General features: G+C 27.3%; 1 protein-coding gene across 3 annotated transcripts in view; it reads right to left on the reverse strand.

The window, feature by feature from the left end:
- Positions 1 to 16,330, reverse strand: part of LOC129983822 (arfGAP with SH3 domain, ANK repeat and PH domain-containing protein-like) — a 61,305-nt gene that overhangs the window by 21,828 nt on the left and 23,147 nt on the right. For all 3 annotated transcript variants that reach the window (XM_056093470.1, XM_056093471.1, XM_056093469.1), the window contains 13 exons: positions 13,142 to 13,304; positions 12,135 to 12,308; positions 12,012 to 12,059; positions 11,097 to 11,136; positions 10,931 to 10,979; positions 10,609 to 10,787; positions 10,296 to 10,429; positions 10,089 to 10,177; positions 8,983 to 9,163; positions 8,718 to 8,803; positions 6,865 to 7,048; positions 4,506 to 4,622; positions 374 to 545 (listed from right to left, as the gene is read on the reverse strand). In XM_056093470.1, coding sequence (XP_055949445.1) covers positions 374 to 545; positions 4,506 to 4,622; positions 6,865 to 7,048; positions 8,718 to 8,803; positions 8,983 to 9,163; positions 10,089 to 10,177; positions 10,296 to 10,429; positions 10,609 to 10,787; positions 10,931 to 10,979; positions 11,097 to 11,136; positions 12,012 to 12,059; positions 12,135 to 12,308; positions 13,142 to 13,304 — 1,616 coding nt within the window. The remainder of the gene's footprint in view (positions 1 to 373; positions 546 to 4,505; positions 4,623 to 6,864; positions 7,049 to 8,717; positions 8,804 to 8,982; positions 9,164 to 10,088; positions 10,178 to 10,295; positions 10,430 to 10,608; positions 10,788 to 10,930; positions 10,980 to 11,096; positions 11,137 to 12,011; positions 12,060 to 12,134; positions 12,309 to 13,141; positions 13,305 to 16,330) is intronic.

A 16,330-nucleotide genomic window follows, 5' to 3' on the forward strand; every position in this document is an offset into this window, starting at 1 on the left:
TGATATGAAAATATATATGCAGAAAAAGTAAGAAGCGGCTTATTAATTTTAGAAGTAATGTAGAATATCTTAAAAGAAAGTCAAAAGGTAAGCAAAGCATTCCAATTTGTATGATTCCATTCTACATTATCTATAATGAAGTGTACCAGACATGCCTTCACCATTAGTCTTCACTTCACTTTGGCAAATTTTAACAGAAAAAAAAAAAAAATCAGTCACTTGAATTAAATAGTTTTTTTTTAAAGAATATATGAATATAACAGATAGCATAGCTTTAGAATTTCATTCACATGCAACGAATTTCATTATAATGACAGTCGGCCTTTTGAAGAATTTTTATAAATCATTATTGCACACATAAAAAAAATCTTACTAAATGGCTTCTTATTCTGTGGTGGTGGAGGTGGTGGCATTGTGCGTGGAGTCACAAGTGGACTTTGCTTAACTGTTTCACTTATAGAACTTGATCTACTGGTTGGGGACTCATTACCAACAACACTGGACGGCCGAGAACGGTTCAGATGCTCAGGTGTCACTTGACCACCCTAGGAAATAAGTTATTAAATAAATACAAAAATCAAAACTCTGATAAAGAAATTTCATTATTAGTTCTAAACATCTATTTAAATTTGTCTTGCATGCTAATTGTCAATTTTTAACAACTCTCTGTATTACAAAAATTCTCTTTTAAGGAACTGTAACTCACTAATCATGTGCACACTTTCCTACCAACATTACTGCAGTGCCAAAGATGATTTTTATGGAAATATCAAACCCTTTACAATTACAGATAAATTTTTATGCATTGCAAAGTGTTAACTGCTATATTATATATATATAATCACACACAAGCGCACACTCACACACACAGTGTGATTGGTAAAGTTTTTTAGGATTGTTCAATTCAAAAAAGTTACTTGTGTAGTCAGGAAAGTAACAAGCAACTACAATAAAGTGACTATGCTGAATTTATTGAAACAGGTTGAAACACTTCTAGTGGTGAAATAAGAAAGTAAAATGAAATAACTTTAAAAATAAAGGACATAGTCCAAAAAGTCCAGCCAGAAAAATGTGTGCTGAACAATGATAAAAATATAGAAAAAAGTTTAATGGAATTATCTGTAAAATTGGTGAAGATATTCGAGATTAAAATGATCAACATTCTGCAATTTAAAAATAGATTAATCTAAAACAAGAATGTATTTTCTGACATTTCTCCCCTACTCACTAAATATGCTTTTTAAATAGTTTTTATTACAATTTTTGTTTATTTCTTCATTGTTTACATTTCACTTTGTCACTATTAACTCAGACTGTATGATAATACTGGATAATGCATTTTTCAATTTGGATTAACTCCTTTTGAAGACATAGAAAAAAAAAATCATAATTTTAATTGCAAATATCTCCACCAATTTTACAGATAAACTCATGAAACTTATTATTAAAACTCATGAAACTTATTATTAAAACTCATGAAACTTATTATTAAAACTCATGAAACTTACTATTTTAATTACAGTACAACACATATTTTTCTAACTGGAATCAGGGTGTGTAGTGAGAAACTGCTGCAAAAATTAAGCACTTTTCAAACACTTTATCCAAAAAAATTAACTCCTTTGTACATGTACACATACGTAGCATTGCATATTTTCTAAGCATATGAATATTTTCTGTTTTATAATAATGCATAAATTTTATCGAAATTTTAAAAAAAATTTAAAATGTGTATTTTTAAAAAATATTAATATTTATTTCTATATTTGTGATTTGTAATTTTTTTTTTGTGTCAAAAAACAAAGTTTATAAAAATGAAAAATTATCAATACCAAAAAATTAAGTCAGCTTTTATAAGATCAACAATAAAAATTTGCAATTTTTTTTCACTATTTCTTAAAAATTAACAAATTACCAGTTTATTCAGATGGATACATCATTTCAGAAAATGTCAATATTGATACAGAAGTATAGCATAACCAGACAGATTGTATTTGATTTTTATACATGTAACAACAAATAAGGTTCGACATAGCTGGGATGAAAAGTGTGAATTTCCTTTTGTACTAACTTGCTATATTTAGAAATTTTAGTTGCAATCTTATAAAACTAAGAGCTGTGCATTTCAAGATGGCTATCATCATAAAACTGGCAAAACTGCCATGAAATTGACGATAGTACAATGCCATATTCTACAAGAACTTCTTAAATCATTTTTTAATAGAAGAGAACAGCAGAATTAAAAATGGTCAGGCTAAAAAAAATTGTCTCATTGCTTCTTACTTCTGAAGTTTAGTAAAGACCCTTTTTTACAACTGTTTTTGCATTTCGAAAATTTGATAAAAACTTGCTTTTTAAATGATATATAATTCTTACTTTAGCTTTAAAAAATTGCAGAAAAATGTGATAATATATTTTAGAATGCATTAAAATGCTTTAACTTCTTGTTTCTATAAATAAAGCAAATTCTTTAACCCCATCCAATATGATTTAATAATGAAAAGTTGTGCATGAAATAACCATTTAAGTTTTATTTCAAAAATTTGTTTCATTTTATAATTCTTATATATTATTGATTAAACTTATATTACTGATATGGATATAATTGCAAGTCGTAAGTCCACATTTAACACCTCATCAAAAATTTCTAATGACTTGGGATTAGCACTTAGTTTTCCCAACATCGGAGCGATTATACCAGGCACTCCCATAAATTTCTTTATTTCAGGCATATTATCTATTTCCTTCCATTCTTCTATGTGTCTTTGATTCCAAAATATTCATTAGAATCATTTATTAGTCGTCCAGTATGTTTTTGTCTTCTTGTTAATACTTCACTGTCATGAGTTTTATTATCAGCATATTGTAAATATTTGCTTATTTCTTATGATTCTTCAGAATCTCTCCAATCACCTTGATATTCATAGTCTGCACTATCCATTATGGTGTTTATTTCACAATATGTTTTCCTTTCATAAAAATATATACTGGTTAGACCAATGTTTACATTAAATGTTTATAAGAATGAAATCCTACTGACTAACAACAATTTAGATGCAATTTATATCAAGAAATTCTGACAGTAAGCAATATGTGATAGTGATCTGCAATATTATTCAATATACTAGAAATTTTAAACCAAATTTATTATCAACAGTAACTTTAGTCACTAAGTAACTTAGTAATATAAACAAGTAACTAACAGTAACTTAGTCCCTATAGGCTAAGTTAAAAAAGAGCCAATTCTGTAGTTAGAAGTAAAATGAAAATAGAAAGTGTCAGTTGAAACATTCTTTAAAAGTATTATTATTTTTTTTTTTTGGAGTCAGCATGAGACAATAAATGCTTTAAAATTTAATAAAACTCATTAAATAAAATGTCTTATTCAATAAACTGCTTAAAAAGCTTCTACCATGTTCGATATTTCTTTGGTGCACCAAATTCATCTTGCTGTATTTTTATTTTCTGTCGACAGAACCAATTCGAGTATTTGTCTTAACAACATGCAAAAGGTACCTGGCATAACTTAAATAAATTCTTCAATATCTCAAACGTTAAAAATTTGTTTAGTGTTTGTGAAATTAAAAAAATAATAATAATAATTTTTCAAATGTTTTTCAAGCTGCAAAAAGTATGGCACAATATATATTTCATACTGCCCCTTCTGGATAACTATTCCATTATTTCAATAAACGACAATGCACATTGTTGAAGAAAAAATCTGGATTATTTTTCCGAATTCTTCCCTTTTCTTGGTTTTGTTTCTTGATATATCTCATAAACAAGCCTTCACGACTATGCTTTCGGATTATCATACTCAACATGTGAGGGAACGAAACGAATGAAATGCTGCCTTCGCACTTCTCAAGAAAAATTAAGCACTTTTCATGACACTACGCACCCTGTGGAATTTTCTGGCTAGAGGTATGTGCTCCAGAATCATATGAAAAACGACAGTTAAATTCTAACAATTAGGATTACAGTGACAAGATTTCAAAATTTTCAAATGGGAACACTAACTTTTTTTTACTGGTATGCATTCTACATAACAAAAAAAATAAAAAAATAAATAGTGTTGGAACGGTACCTGAGGCACGAAAATCACCAGTTCCAGACATTAACTAATTAACAGCAGCAAACTAAGAGATGCTTTAAAAATGTACAAGAATACCAGATACTACTTTCTATATATATATATATATATTATATATATATATATATATATATATATATATATATATATATATATATATATATATATATAATTATGAAACAATTTGAGAGAACATATAAAGAGCAATACATATAAATGATTAGTAAAATATCTGTTAAAATTCTATTTTAAAATGGAAGAACATTTATCATGACTTTAAAATATGTTTAATTTGAGAGTCATTTTTCAATTATTATTTAATCAGAACATAATTATATACCATCACACGAAACTGACTAAATAAATTAATTTACCTTCAATCATTTTGGTCTGACAAAGTTAAAAAAATTACCTTATTATCTTCCCCATCTTCATCACTGAAATCTGTAGAACCATCTTCTTGAGACAGGCCCCAATCAATATTTACATTTTCAAACATAGTTTTCTTATTTTGCACAGCATGCTCTAACTATAAATGACAAAAATTTTACATTTTTAAATGAATATAAATAAAGATCCCCCTCCAACTTTTGAGCACCTGTAATTTAAAATTAATTTCTGAACATATAATAAACTTAAGAAACATACTTTATTAAAGCAGTAATTTAAAGGTCAGTTTGCAAAAACAATAGTCGATAAGGTTAATTATTACGAACAGTGATAGAAAAAAAAGATGACTTTTATTAATATTATAAAATTTTAAAAGAAATTACAAAAGAAAACAATTTGAGATGAATTTTTTTTTAAGTATTACAGATTGTTTTTTTTTTTTTTTATTTAGCTCATTTACCAAATATAACAGAAAATTATATACTTATTTAAAGTTTTTGTGCTAAAATTAATTTATTTAAAAACAATTGTTAAAGTTAGGAATAATGAATAAAATCTAAAAATATATGAAATTCCCCATTTCATTTTCAGAAATCAAGAAACAATAGTAAATTTCAGATTACAAACTTTTAGAGGTATGAGAGAGAGAGAAGAGAGAGATCCTTAAGGGGGACCCCCCTTAATTGAATTAAATTAAATAGTTAAATAAAGAACTCAGTACATTTAATTAATGATACCTTTACATTTTAAAATAAAGAAATTAAAAATAAAAATTATTGGAAAAATAAGCCTTTTTCTTTAAGATAACAATACAACATCCCTAAAAAAAGTCTTACAAATGGCTTACATAATAATGAAAGGGAAAGAGAAACAATATTTTTTTCATTAAACATTACCAATAACATATGAAAACTTAAGACATTAAATAGTCAGATAATATCTGAAGTCAATACATCTGACAGAATCCATTTCTTATTTAACAGAAACCATTAAATAGCATGATATACATTATAAAATATTATATTCCCATCAAAATGATCTTGTTTGAACTGCAAAAAATGACATGAGATAAATAAATTAAAAATAACAATCTTTTAACTTGGAACCAAAACAGTCGAGGTTTTTAGTCTTTGGTTCAAATTTTGCATGGGCCACAAGTATGTTTACTACCTTTTGCTATTAAACATAAAAAAACTTTTAGGTTTCATAAAATTTAGTAATCTATTTTTGTAAGAATGGTTGATTGTAAAAAAAGCACAGAGAATTTCAATTACACCAAACTCTTGAGATATTGCTTTAGGAATCAATTTCGACCATGTTTCAATCTCCAATGTCAATTTCGGACAGGTGATTATAACAAATTAACTTTAACAAAAATATCAAAATATTTAAGAAGCAGCGTATTATGAACAATCTTTACAAATTTATCAGTAAGATTCTGCACTGGATGTTAACAAATCCCACTGTAAGTCTTAATAACATCAGCTATATAAGGGCAATAATCAGTTTCAGATGACCAATTAAAGTGCAAATATAATGTTTATACACATTAATTAAATAACAGATATCTACAACTAATTCACCGTTCAACAGAATGAAAAGAAATAATATGTTAATTCTTAAATTAGACAAATGCAACAAGAAACTATTCCACAAAGTACAAGAAAGGAATTGTGAAAGCCCCCTCGGGAAAGAATCTTGCTGATCTACCAATTTGGGAGACGAACCATAGAGTTCTTAACCTCTGGGCTGATACAGGCATAGCATTTAAATTGCTTAGCAAGTGGTTGTGCATTTTGAAGTTGACAATAATTTACATTGATCAGTAATATAAAAATTAATATTTTGAGACAGGGGGAAAAAATGGAAAGAAAAAGGACAAGAATTTTACAGCTTTCTGCAAAAAGATCTTATATAATCAGAAGAGAACAGCAACCAGAGTAATAAACTCCACACAACAGGTGATGATAAGGATGCTAAAAGATAAATCAGTATAAATCAGGTCGGAAATATGTATTTCCTAAGTTGAAAGCATCTTCAATGAATGGATCTTTGACAAAAGAACAAAAGCACTTGGTTGTTCACATAGCTGCTATTCAAGCATTTGCCCTTATATGGGCATTATAGAAATATCATAGGACAAATTCAAATAATCAAAATAAATAGTGCAGAGTTTCTTTCAATGAGAAACCACGAGTCTTTACGAACTAAAAGTAAATTGTGCTTGACAAAATAAACACTCCCATGAAAAGAAATCTTAATGCAATCTTTTAGAATAAAAATTTATTCAAGATCAATTCGCATTTTTTGGAGAAAAAGTAATATAATTCTTAACTACACAATAGAATATATACATATATTTTTAAAATAACTAAACTTACCAGCTCCACACAAGTATGAAAATCTTTTTCTTTGGCAATATCTAATGGAGTTTTCCCTTCACGATTTTCAATTTGAGGATTAGCACCACTACGAAGCAGTAATTTCATACACTCAGACTGATTTCTTTGAGCACAAATGTGAAGTGCTGTGCTTCCATCTTTGGTTTGTTTATCTAGGCTTGAGCTATAATTTCAGATTAAATCATCATGTCTTCATTAAATTTCCAGTCATGATGCTCATCAAATAAATAATAAGAATAAATTAAGAAAAATAAATCTAGCTTTCAGTTTGTAGAAAACTTTGTTAAGACAATAAAACACACAAACAATTTCCAATAGAATATAATAGAATTATAATATAGAAATATAATATAGAATTATAATATAGAAATAAGATTAATGCATAGACTTATCAAGTAAAAATAATACATAATATTAAAATGAGCACTAATGTTTTAAAAGGTTTAGAAGATTTCAATTCCAAGCATTGTATTTTGCAGAATTTAAAATTGAAATAAATCTTTCATACTGATTATTTTTTAAACTTTAGACACACTTTGCAAACTAAAAGAAAGTAAATTCAGCAAGTCTTTACAAAGTTAAAAATGCCAGAGAATACAGAAAGAGGCATAGTGGAGTTATTTTAACCCTTTTTGAATAATTAAGGCAGGCATATGCAAACAATGCCATAAATTTACAAGAATTAATAATAGGTAAGAAAAGAAATAAGAGAATCAACCATTTTTTCATGCTTACTGGACATATTACAAGCTAAAAAAATATTAGATATATATTCTGGGTTGAAATGGAGTTTTTATACACATGTCAATTTATTTTAAGATAAAAATTGTGATAGCACCAGAATAAAAACAGAAATGGAACAAGAAAAAAACCAAAATAATAAAAATATCATCAAATATAACATAAAAAGAAAACAAACATTTTTATAGCAATAAAAAAAAATTCATTTAGAAGGGAAATATTCGTGATCTTTCAAATTTTGGTCTCTATGTCAAAGGTTATGTCAACAGTTATATAAAAAAAATTAAATTTTATAGAAATTACAATACAATAAAAGAAAAAGTTTGATAACAATCATATTGTGCCAATTTTACTCACTGTTACTGTAAATAGTGATTTCAAAATACTAAAGGAAAGAGAATTTCCCACCCAGAGGAAAGCAGCACATGCACATCATAATTCACTTCAGAACAAGATTCAATGTATGGATTAATCAACTTAGCCACATTTCAAGAATAAGAAATAAACCATCCTACTGATTGCAAATGCTTACTTGAAAAAAGTTAAATATAAAATTTGAATTCAAACATCATTTCTGTGAATTAAGTAATTCTTTGGGAAATTATATGCCTCCGAATTTTTTATAACAATATACTTACAGGAATGCTGAGCAGTATACAATTAATTCTGCTAATGCTCTTATTCAATATTAGATATTCCAAAAGATACAATAAAAATAATTCATTACAAAAAGTAAAAAGGTTAGAAAATTATATGGGATTAATTTTTCTAAAAAAAAATTTTTAATGAAAGAATAATATTGGACAGATTCTATAAACTAGGCAAATTCTTTTTTTCAAACATAATTTTTCAAAAAAAAAAAAAAAAAAAAAAAAAATTCAAATGATTAATTACACTACACTGTAAATCTGTGAACAACAGAAATAAATGCATTTGTATAATATAAATTATGAACATTACTGATTCAAATTATCTGTACAAATGCTTTTAACTCTATTATTCAATGATGCAATCAGATTTTTTTTATCATTTATATTTATGACTGCGCAGATTTTTCTTCATGATTATTAATGATTCAATATAAGGCTTACCTATTTTGAACTAGGAAATCTACAATGTGTAAGGAAGTACCATCCTCCTGTGAAACAGCAACATGTAAGCTTGTTTCACCTATTGCCTATATTAAAATCAATTTTAATAAACATATAATTTTATATAATAAAAAACTAAATATTATATTTACAGCAAGAAACTAACAACATTAATTTGAAAATAGCGAGGAATAAATTTAATACTACTGAATTCGAATAATCATTTGGTTTATTACTCAGAAAAATCCAAAGAAATAACACTTACACTATTTGGTAGAACACTAGTTAAATCAACACCTTCCACAAATGCCTGGAGTAATTGGTAGACATTTTTTGAAGTAACTGCATTCTCTAAGTCATTTATTAAATCATTTTCATCTGAACATGTCCTTATTGCAAATTTTCGATCGACGTATTTTCCTCTAATAAATTCATAACGTTCCTCCCTAAAAAAAATATTGCTATTTATTTATGAAAATAAAGTTAAAGTTCCCACAAATTGAATAAGAATAAAATGAATTTCATTTTTTAATATGTAATACATACTTTTAAAAATATATTGATATTTTTCTATAAAGCTAATGATTTGATAATTATGCTTCATAAATAGAAAACCAACGACATTAATTTCATTATCATGCAAGCCTTTTGTCACATTTGTTAATCTTTTAATTGTCCATGCTTATTTGGAGAAGTTAACTAAAGAATTTAATTAAATTTTATCTAATAGAAAAAAACTTTATTTTTAACATATCTTAGCAATTTATTAAACCAAAATTTAGACTAATAAAGTACAATCACCGAATGTTTAATAATAACTTATATTTTAAGGAGGGAAGTAATGATACAGATAAAATATATAAAATAAAATGTATCTGAAATAAATGATAAAAAAAAAGAAGCTTAGTTATAATAATAAAAAATGGGAAGATTTTAAATTAGAAATCAATGCAATGACCTCTAAGACATACAATCTCTATTTTTCAAAAAGAAATGAAAAAATAAATTGCAAGCACAATAATGTAAAGATTTATAAATAACAGTGTGAATAACATCTTATTTTGATTGCTTTTTAATTCACTGGAAAACAAATAAGAAAGTGCATTTAAAAAGATGAGTAGGCATAAAATAATGAGGTACTATAACATATATTTGGTAGCAATAGTAAGTAGTCCTAAATATTGGTACAAATTATTTTTCCATTATAATGGCACATGTCAAAATGTATCCAAAAGGACCATTATGGAAGGAAAAAAAAAATTACAATATTGAACAAAACTGCTGCATTTTGACTTTTGTTCAGCAAATAAGAAAACTATATTTTTTAAAAAATATATATGATTAGTATTTAAAAAAATAAAAGACACTAACATGGAGCTTTGTGGTGTAGGTTTCCTGGCTTGACTCAATGTGGCTTCGACAATATCATTAAAACCAGCATTACTCATAACCCTTGCAAGCTATCAAAGAATGTCAACTATTAATAAAAAATACATCAACCATATGAACATTTAAATTCAATTATACAGAACTGAAAAAATGTACGTCAAAAATTAATTATAAAATTAAATTGAATACCAAAAGCTGAGATGTTCCAATATTATCTAATGTCAAAGACTGAATTCGTGATATGTGAACACCAAGATCTCTATGAACCCCGGAACATTCAATGCACATCAAGATTCCAAAGTTTGTTGATAGCCAAGTGGGATCTAAAATAAAGGCACATAATAAAGAAAATGCAAATAATTTATATTCAGCACAAATAAAAATATGTTAAAGTAATTATACTTTTTTCTATTAGTTTTTTTATACAGTTTTACATTTTTATATATTAAGATACTATTATAGAACCAAAAGATCTTCAACGCATAATTAATTCAATACATACCTTTGGTGGAATTACAATCACAACATCTATCATTTCCAGGTAACCTTTGCACTTGTCGAATAATACCTTGTTGTAATTCCATTAAGCTTTGATTTAATTTAGTGGAACCTGTCTGCCCAGAATCATCAAATGCTTTTCTAAGAGCACCTTCTTTACAATTTACTAATACAGACATCCATCTGAAATTATTTAAAAAGAAGTTTAAAGCATCTTTTCAGAAATACAATATAATAAAATAATTTGTGAATTATCAATTGACTACTACAAACTGTCATTCAGAAGGATAGAATCACAATTTTAGAAGAAAACAGAAAAAACTTACACTTCCATTTCATTTTCATCTTCAGCTTGAAAATGATACGTCCTGTTATCTAAAAATTTAAAAAATATTATAATGAAAAAAAAAAAAAAGAATTTAGCACTTTTATAGCATAAAATGAAGTGTGAATTTTGAATGAAATATCAGAAAAATAAAGCATTGCACTTACATGATATGAGATCAAAACATTTTTTCTCTTCTTGTACAACCTATGAATAGTATTAACAAAAATAAGAGTACAGAAAGAATAAATAAATAATAATCAAATGAATAGCAAGAAATAGTAATAAGAAAAAACATGACATAGTTTTATGTCTAAAAATTCATATCTTGAGTTCAAGTTCTAAAAAAAAAAAAAATGAAATAATATTTTTTATTAAAGAAAATGAAACCGAAATGTAAATCCTTATTATTCCTAGGCAATTCTAACTAATGTTGTTAATTTTTCAAGAACTTAATGACATTACTTAGTTAATTTTGTTTTCAAGTTAACTTAAAAACAAAATTAAAAAATCAATCTTCTAGTTAGAATACTGTACAGATATAAATACTCTGTATGAATAAAATTTTAATCTAATAAATAAAAATTTTAAATACATTACAGAAATATTACTTACAAATTTAATGTCAATTGTGATTCAAGTGTAATTGCAAAAGATTTTAGCAAAAAAGTGAGGTATCCGGCATTTATTAGCACAAGAGTCTTATTTAACAATACCAGATCCTCTCTACCCAAATAGGATGGGGGCAGTTAGTAAAGAAATACCATAATGCAACTATTATAGTTAATTTAAATTTTACAGATTAATATAAAGTTCTAAAATATCTATAAAAAGAATATTAAAACATATATATCAGTAATATTAAAGTATTTATTATCTCATACTTCAGGATTACCAAACAAATTTTAAAAAAGCAAGAAAAATTAATTTGAGAAACTAATTTATAAAAACATGATCTCTTTACATATAAAAAAAGATATGGCATTTCAAAGTAAATTACTTAGAAATATCATAGAATTTGTTTTAAAAATGTAGAAATCAAGATGAATTAAATTGATTAAAACAGCTACAAAAACTTTTACCTTCACTTGACTTGTAAGAAGATTTAGTTTTGTAGGGGGTTTATTTTCCTAAAAATAAATTAATAAAAATTAGTCAAATGAGAAAGTAGAATTCGAAGAAGTTTTAATAATAAGAATACATACATCTGAATGAGAAATGTACAGAAATCCATCCCTGATTTCACATCTGCGTTTCTGCCACACTTTCCTTACTTTTCCATCTGACTTTTTTAGGAGATTGCCAATTTTTGTGTATCCAAAATTCTCATTTCCTGAAGGTTGGTGAGGTGTATAACCAGATGGATACAGAACTAAACTCTAAAAATGAAAATTTATATCTTACAACATTGTGTATATATATTAAATGCATATATATCATTAATCACAAAGCTTCCCTTATGCATTATAAAAACTTGCACTATATTATAATGCCATTAATATTAATAAAAATCATAACACCATTAACCGCATATATTTGCCTGGATTTTACAAAATGACTTTAAATCAAATTATTGTTTAAAATAAATTATCTCATTTTATTATATGTGACATGCAATGTCACTTTTATAATTCTGATAACCAAATGTAACATGTAAAATAAGCAAATATTTTTTTTTGTTTCATTTACAATTTTTTTTTCTCCTAACAATATAAAAGCTAATTTGCCTTCATGAAAACATTTAATAGATAAAAATCCAGTCACTTAAAATTTTTTTAAATAAATTATTTTTCATATATATATCTACTTTTTTCATATATTTATCTTTCAAAAAATTTCTTTTCACTTCAAAATAAAACTATTTTGAATGATTTCATACATATTAACAATATAAATGACATATATGAATAGCACTTTAAGAAATATTAGTACAACTATTTCTTATTAAAACATCACTTTCAAATTTAAAAAAACAACATTAAGAATGCTTTAGTTCTTTTCATATTAAACAAGAAATAATATATTACTTGTAGAAATACAAAAAAACAAAAGACTTTTGCAAATTTATGTAAGCAGTTTAAAGTTTGTAAATTTAAACAAAATTTTTTTAACTGAAAATAATGGCATTCAAACATTAAGTTTAGTAAAAAAAGAGGGTAACTATACCTCTCAGCTACACCACCTCCAAAAAATAAATAAAATCTAAATTTACCTCTCGAGAGTCAAGAGAAGGAGAATTTCGAAGAGTATTCCTCAAATCAACAAGTTTTTTCCTTTCTTCATCTTGTTTTTGTCTGATTTTTTGCAATTTAGTAGCTAACTCTTTGATATAACCACTAAAATGTTCTATTGTTTTGAGACCATCTTGAAAATAACTGAAAAATAATGAAAAGTTTATATATAAAAAAAACTGCATTATAATGTTTTTGAAGCAGTATAGATATAATGGCAGGCAAATTTTCATTTTTACTATTGATCATTCTGAGGAAATATACTTAACAACTGAATATTAACGAAACAGATATTTAATATCATATTAATAAAAAAGATAATCCTATAATAACAATGACACAATTTTAGTCAGATTGAATGATTAAATATCAGTTTCATCTTTCTTTCATCTTTCATTCTTAAGACATTCATCATAACTTAAAAAAAAAAAAAAAAACCAATTACTAACATTTAAATATCAATTATTTTTTATAGCATTCAAGTATTTCAGATGAATTTAGCCAATTCAAATATCCTTCATCCAAACTGATAGCCAAATTGAATGTTTTCATTTATCCCTTGAATTTCCACTAAATATATTAAAATATTATCAATAAACCAAATTTATTATTACCTAATTTAAAGTTAAAGCAGAAGAAAAATTGTTTATTTCACGATTTTTTCTCATTATGCATGTCCTTAATTTATGTCCATGTTTCATCCCAAGTGATTATTTTTTAAGACCCTTATTTTAGTAAAATTTTACAGGTGCACAGTGCACTCAAAAAAGCAATAAAACATTCTCAAAATCTTTGAACACATTAGTGAACTTTTATTTATTATTAGAACTTTTTAATTTGAACTTAAGTGTACAATTGTTATTAATAGTTTTTATTTTTAAAAAATTGCTAAATTTTCTTAATCATATTTTATTTATAGTGCTGTAAGGAAATAATATAGTGACAAAAAATGACTAGATACATTATTTAAAATAATTTACTGATATTCTAGTTGAATAAAAGACAGAATTAATTTGCTTAGGCATGAGCACAAATTTTTAAAAAATGTAAATGTAGAAAAATAGAAAAGATTTATTAAAGATTACAATCTACGAGGGCAATTCAGAAACTAACCTCCGGTTGATTGAAAAAAATACACCAAGTTAAGTAAAAATATTTTAATATATACATCTTACAACTACATCTTTGCACTATTTTTCGACATAGTCTCCATAACGATTGAGGCACTTATCGTATCTCTTCACAAGCTTTGAAATTCCTTCTGCATAAAAATCACCCGCTTGTGCCTTGAGCCAGCCTGTGACCGCATCTTTGAGCTCTTCGTCGTCATCAAACCGCTGGGACCCGAGCCATTTCTTCATACGCATGAAGAGGTGATAATCGCTTGGCGCCAGATCTGGGCTGTAAGGTGGATGGTTGAAAACGTCCCACTTGAAGGACTCAAGAAGGGCTGTTGTTCTGCGAGCAGAGTGAGGACGGGCGTTATCGTGCAAAAAAACGATACCGGAAGTCAGCATACCACGGCGTTTGTTCTGTATAGCCCGTCGTAATGTTTTTAGTGTTTCACAGTACACGTCTTGATTAATGGTCGTCCCACGTTCCATGAATTCAACCAACAACACCCCTTTGGCATCCCAAAACACCGTTGCCATCAGTTTTCTGGCAGAAAAATCTTGCCGGGCTTTTTTTGGTTTGGTAGGCGAATCTGAATGTGCCCACATCTTTGATTGTTCTTTTGTCTCAGGGTTCACGTACTTAATCCAGGTTTCGTCACCGGTCACGATTCTGTTTAACAATGGTTCTCCTTCGTCCTCATAACGCGACAGAAAGTCTAATGCAGAGGCCATTCTTTGACTTTTGTGGTGGTCGGTAAGAATTTTGGGCACCCATCGTGCACAGAACTTACGGTAACCCAATCTTGCTGTCACTATCTCGTACAAAAGAGTCTTAGAAATCTGTGGAAAATCAGTAGACAACTCCGCCATTGTGAAACGTCGATTTTCACGAACTTTTGCATCAACTGTCTGAACGAGTTCGTCAGTCACCAAGGATGGTCTACCACTCCTCTCTTCATCATGAACGTTTTCTCGTCCACTTTTAAATAAACGTACCCATTCACGGACAACTCCTTCACTCATAACTTTTGTTCCGTACAAGGCACAAAGCTCACGATGAATAGCTGCTGCAGAGTATCCTTTGTCTGTAAAAAACCTTATAACAGCACACACTTCACATTTGGCGGGATTTTCTATTGCAGCACACATTTCAAACTGCGACAAAAACTAAACTAGCGCAGGTACGATGTTCACTCGACTACGGCTTGATGCCGACTGACCTGCTGAGCGTGTGAATGCACAGATGGCGCGCTACTCCCCCCACTACCCGCACTGTGACCAATCGGAGGTTAGTTTCTGAATTGCCCTCGTAATTAAGTAGTTCAGAGCAGACTCTTTTAAAAATCCATTACTTAAAATTATACTGACTCTATAAATAAATTTTAACACATCTTGCCAAAATATTATAAGCCTTTTCTTAAATTTTACAACAACCAAATGACTACATTAAATTCCTTAACCACCCAATTATCAGATTTACATCTCATTTTGAAACTATACAAAGCAATTTTAGAGAGAACTTGTAATTCTGAACCAGGTCACATGATGAGGATACCCTTTCAGCTAATGTCTTTACATTAAAACTTTCACATCACACCTGTGGGATGAATTTCTACGCCAAACAATTCAATTTATATTAAAAGCTCATATACATTGCATATCTTTCCTGGAATTCAATTTCAAACATCTGATTCTATAATTTTTATTATTAAGATCATCACCAAACTTTACAACTTTAATCATCCATTAATCTCACAAATTACAGTGCAACTAAAAAAAAAGAAGAAGAAAAGCAGTAGACTTGGAATATAATTCTTTCACTTTATATTTTCCTGAATAGTAGATAAAGTCATAAAATGAATATGAAAAAATGTTAATTTAGAAAAATTTGGGCACATTCATGTTTATATAAAAGGATCTTGTACGTACAATAATAAACAAAAGATTATATATGCAGCATATTATCAGAAAGTAACATGATCATATACCAGTATTCATTATAATATGTCTAATAGACTAAAGTTATTAGCAAATCGGAAAAAAACTTTTTTCGTA

This window comes from Argiope bruennichi, chromosome 9 (genome assembly GCF_947563725.1).
Source record: "Argiope bruennichi chromosome 9, qqArgBrue1.1, whole genome shotgun sequence".
Classification (NCBI taxonomy): domain Eukaryota; kingdom Metazoa; phylum Arthropoda; class Arachnida; order Araneae; family Araneidae; genus Argiope; species Argiope bruennichi.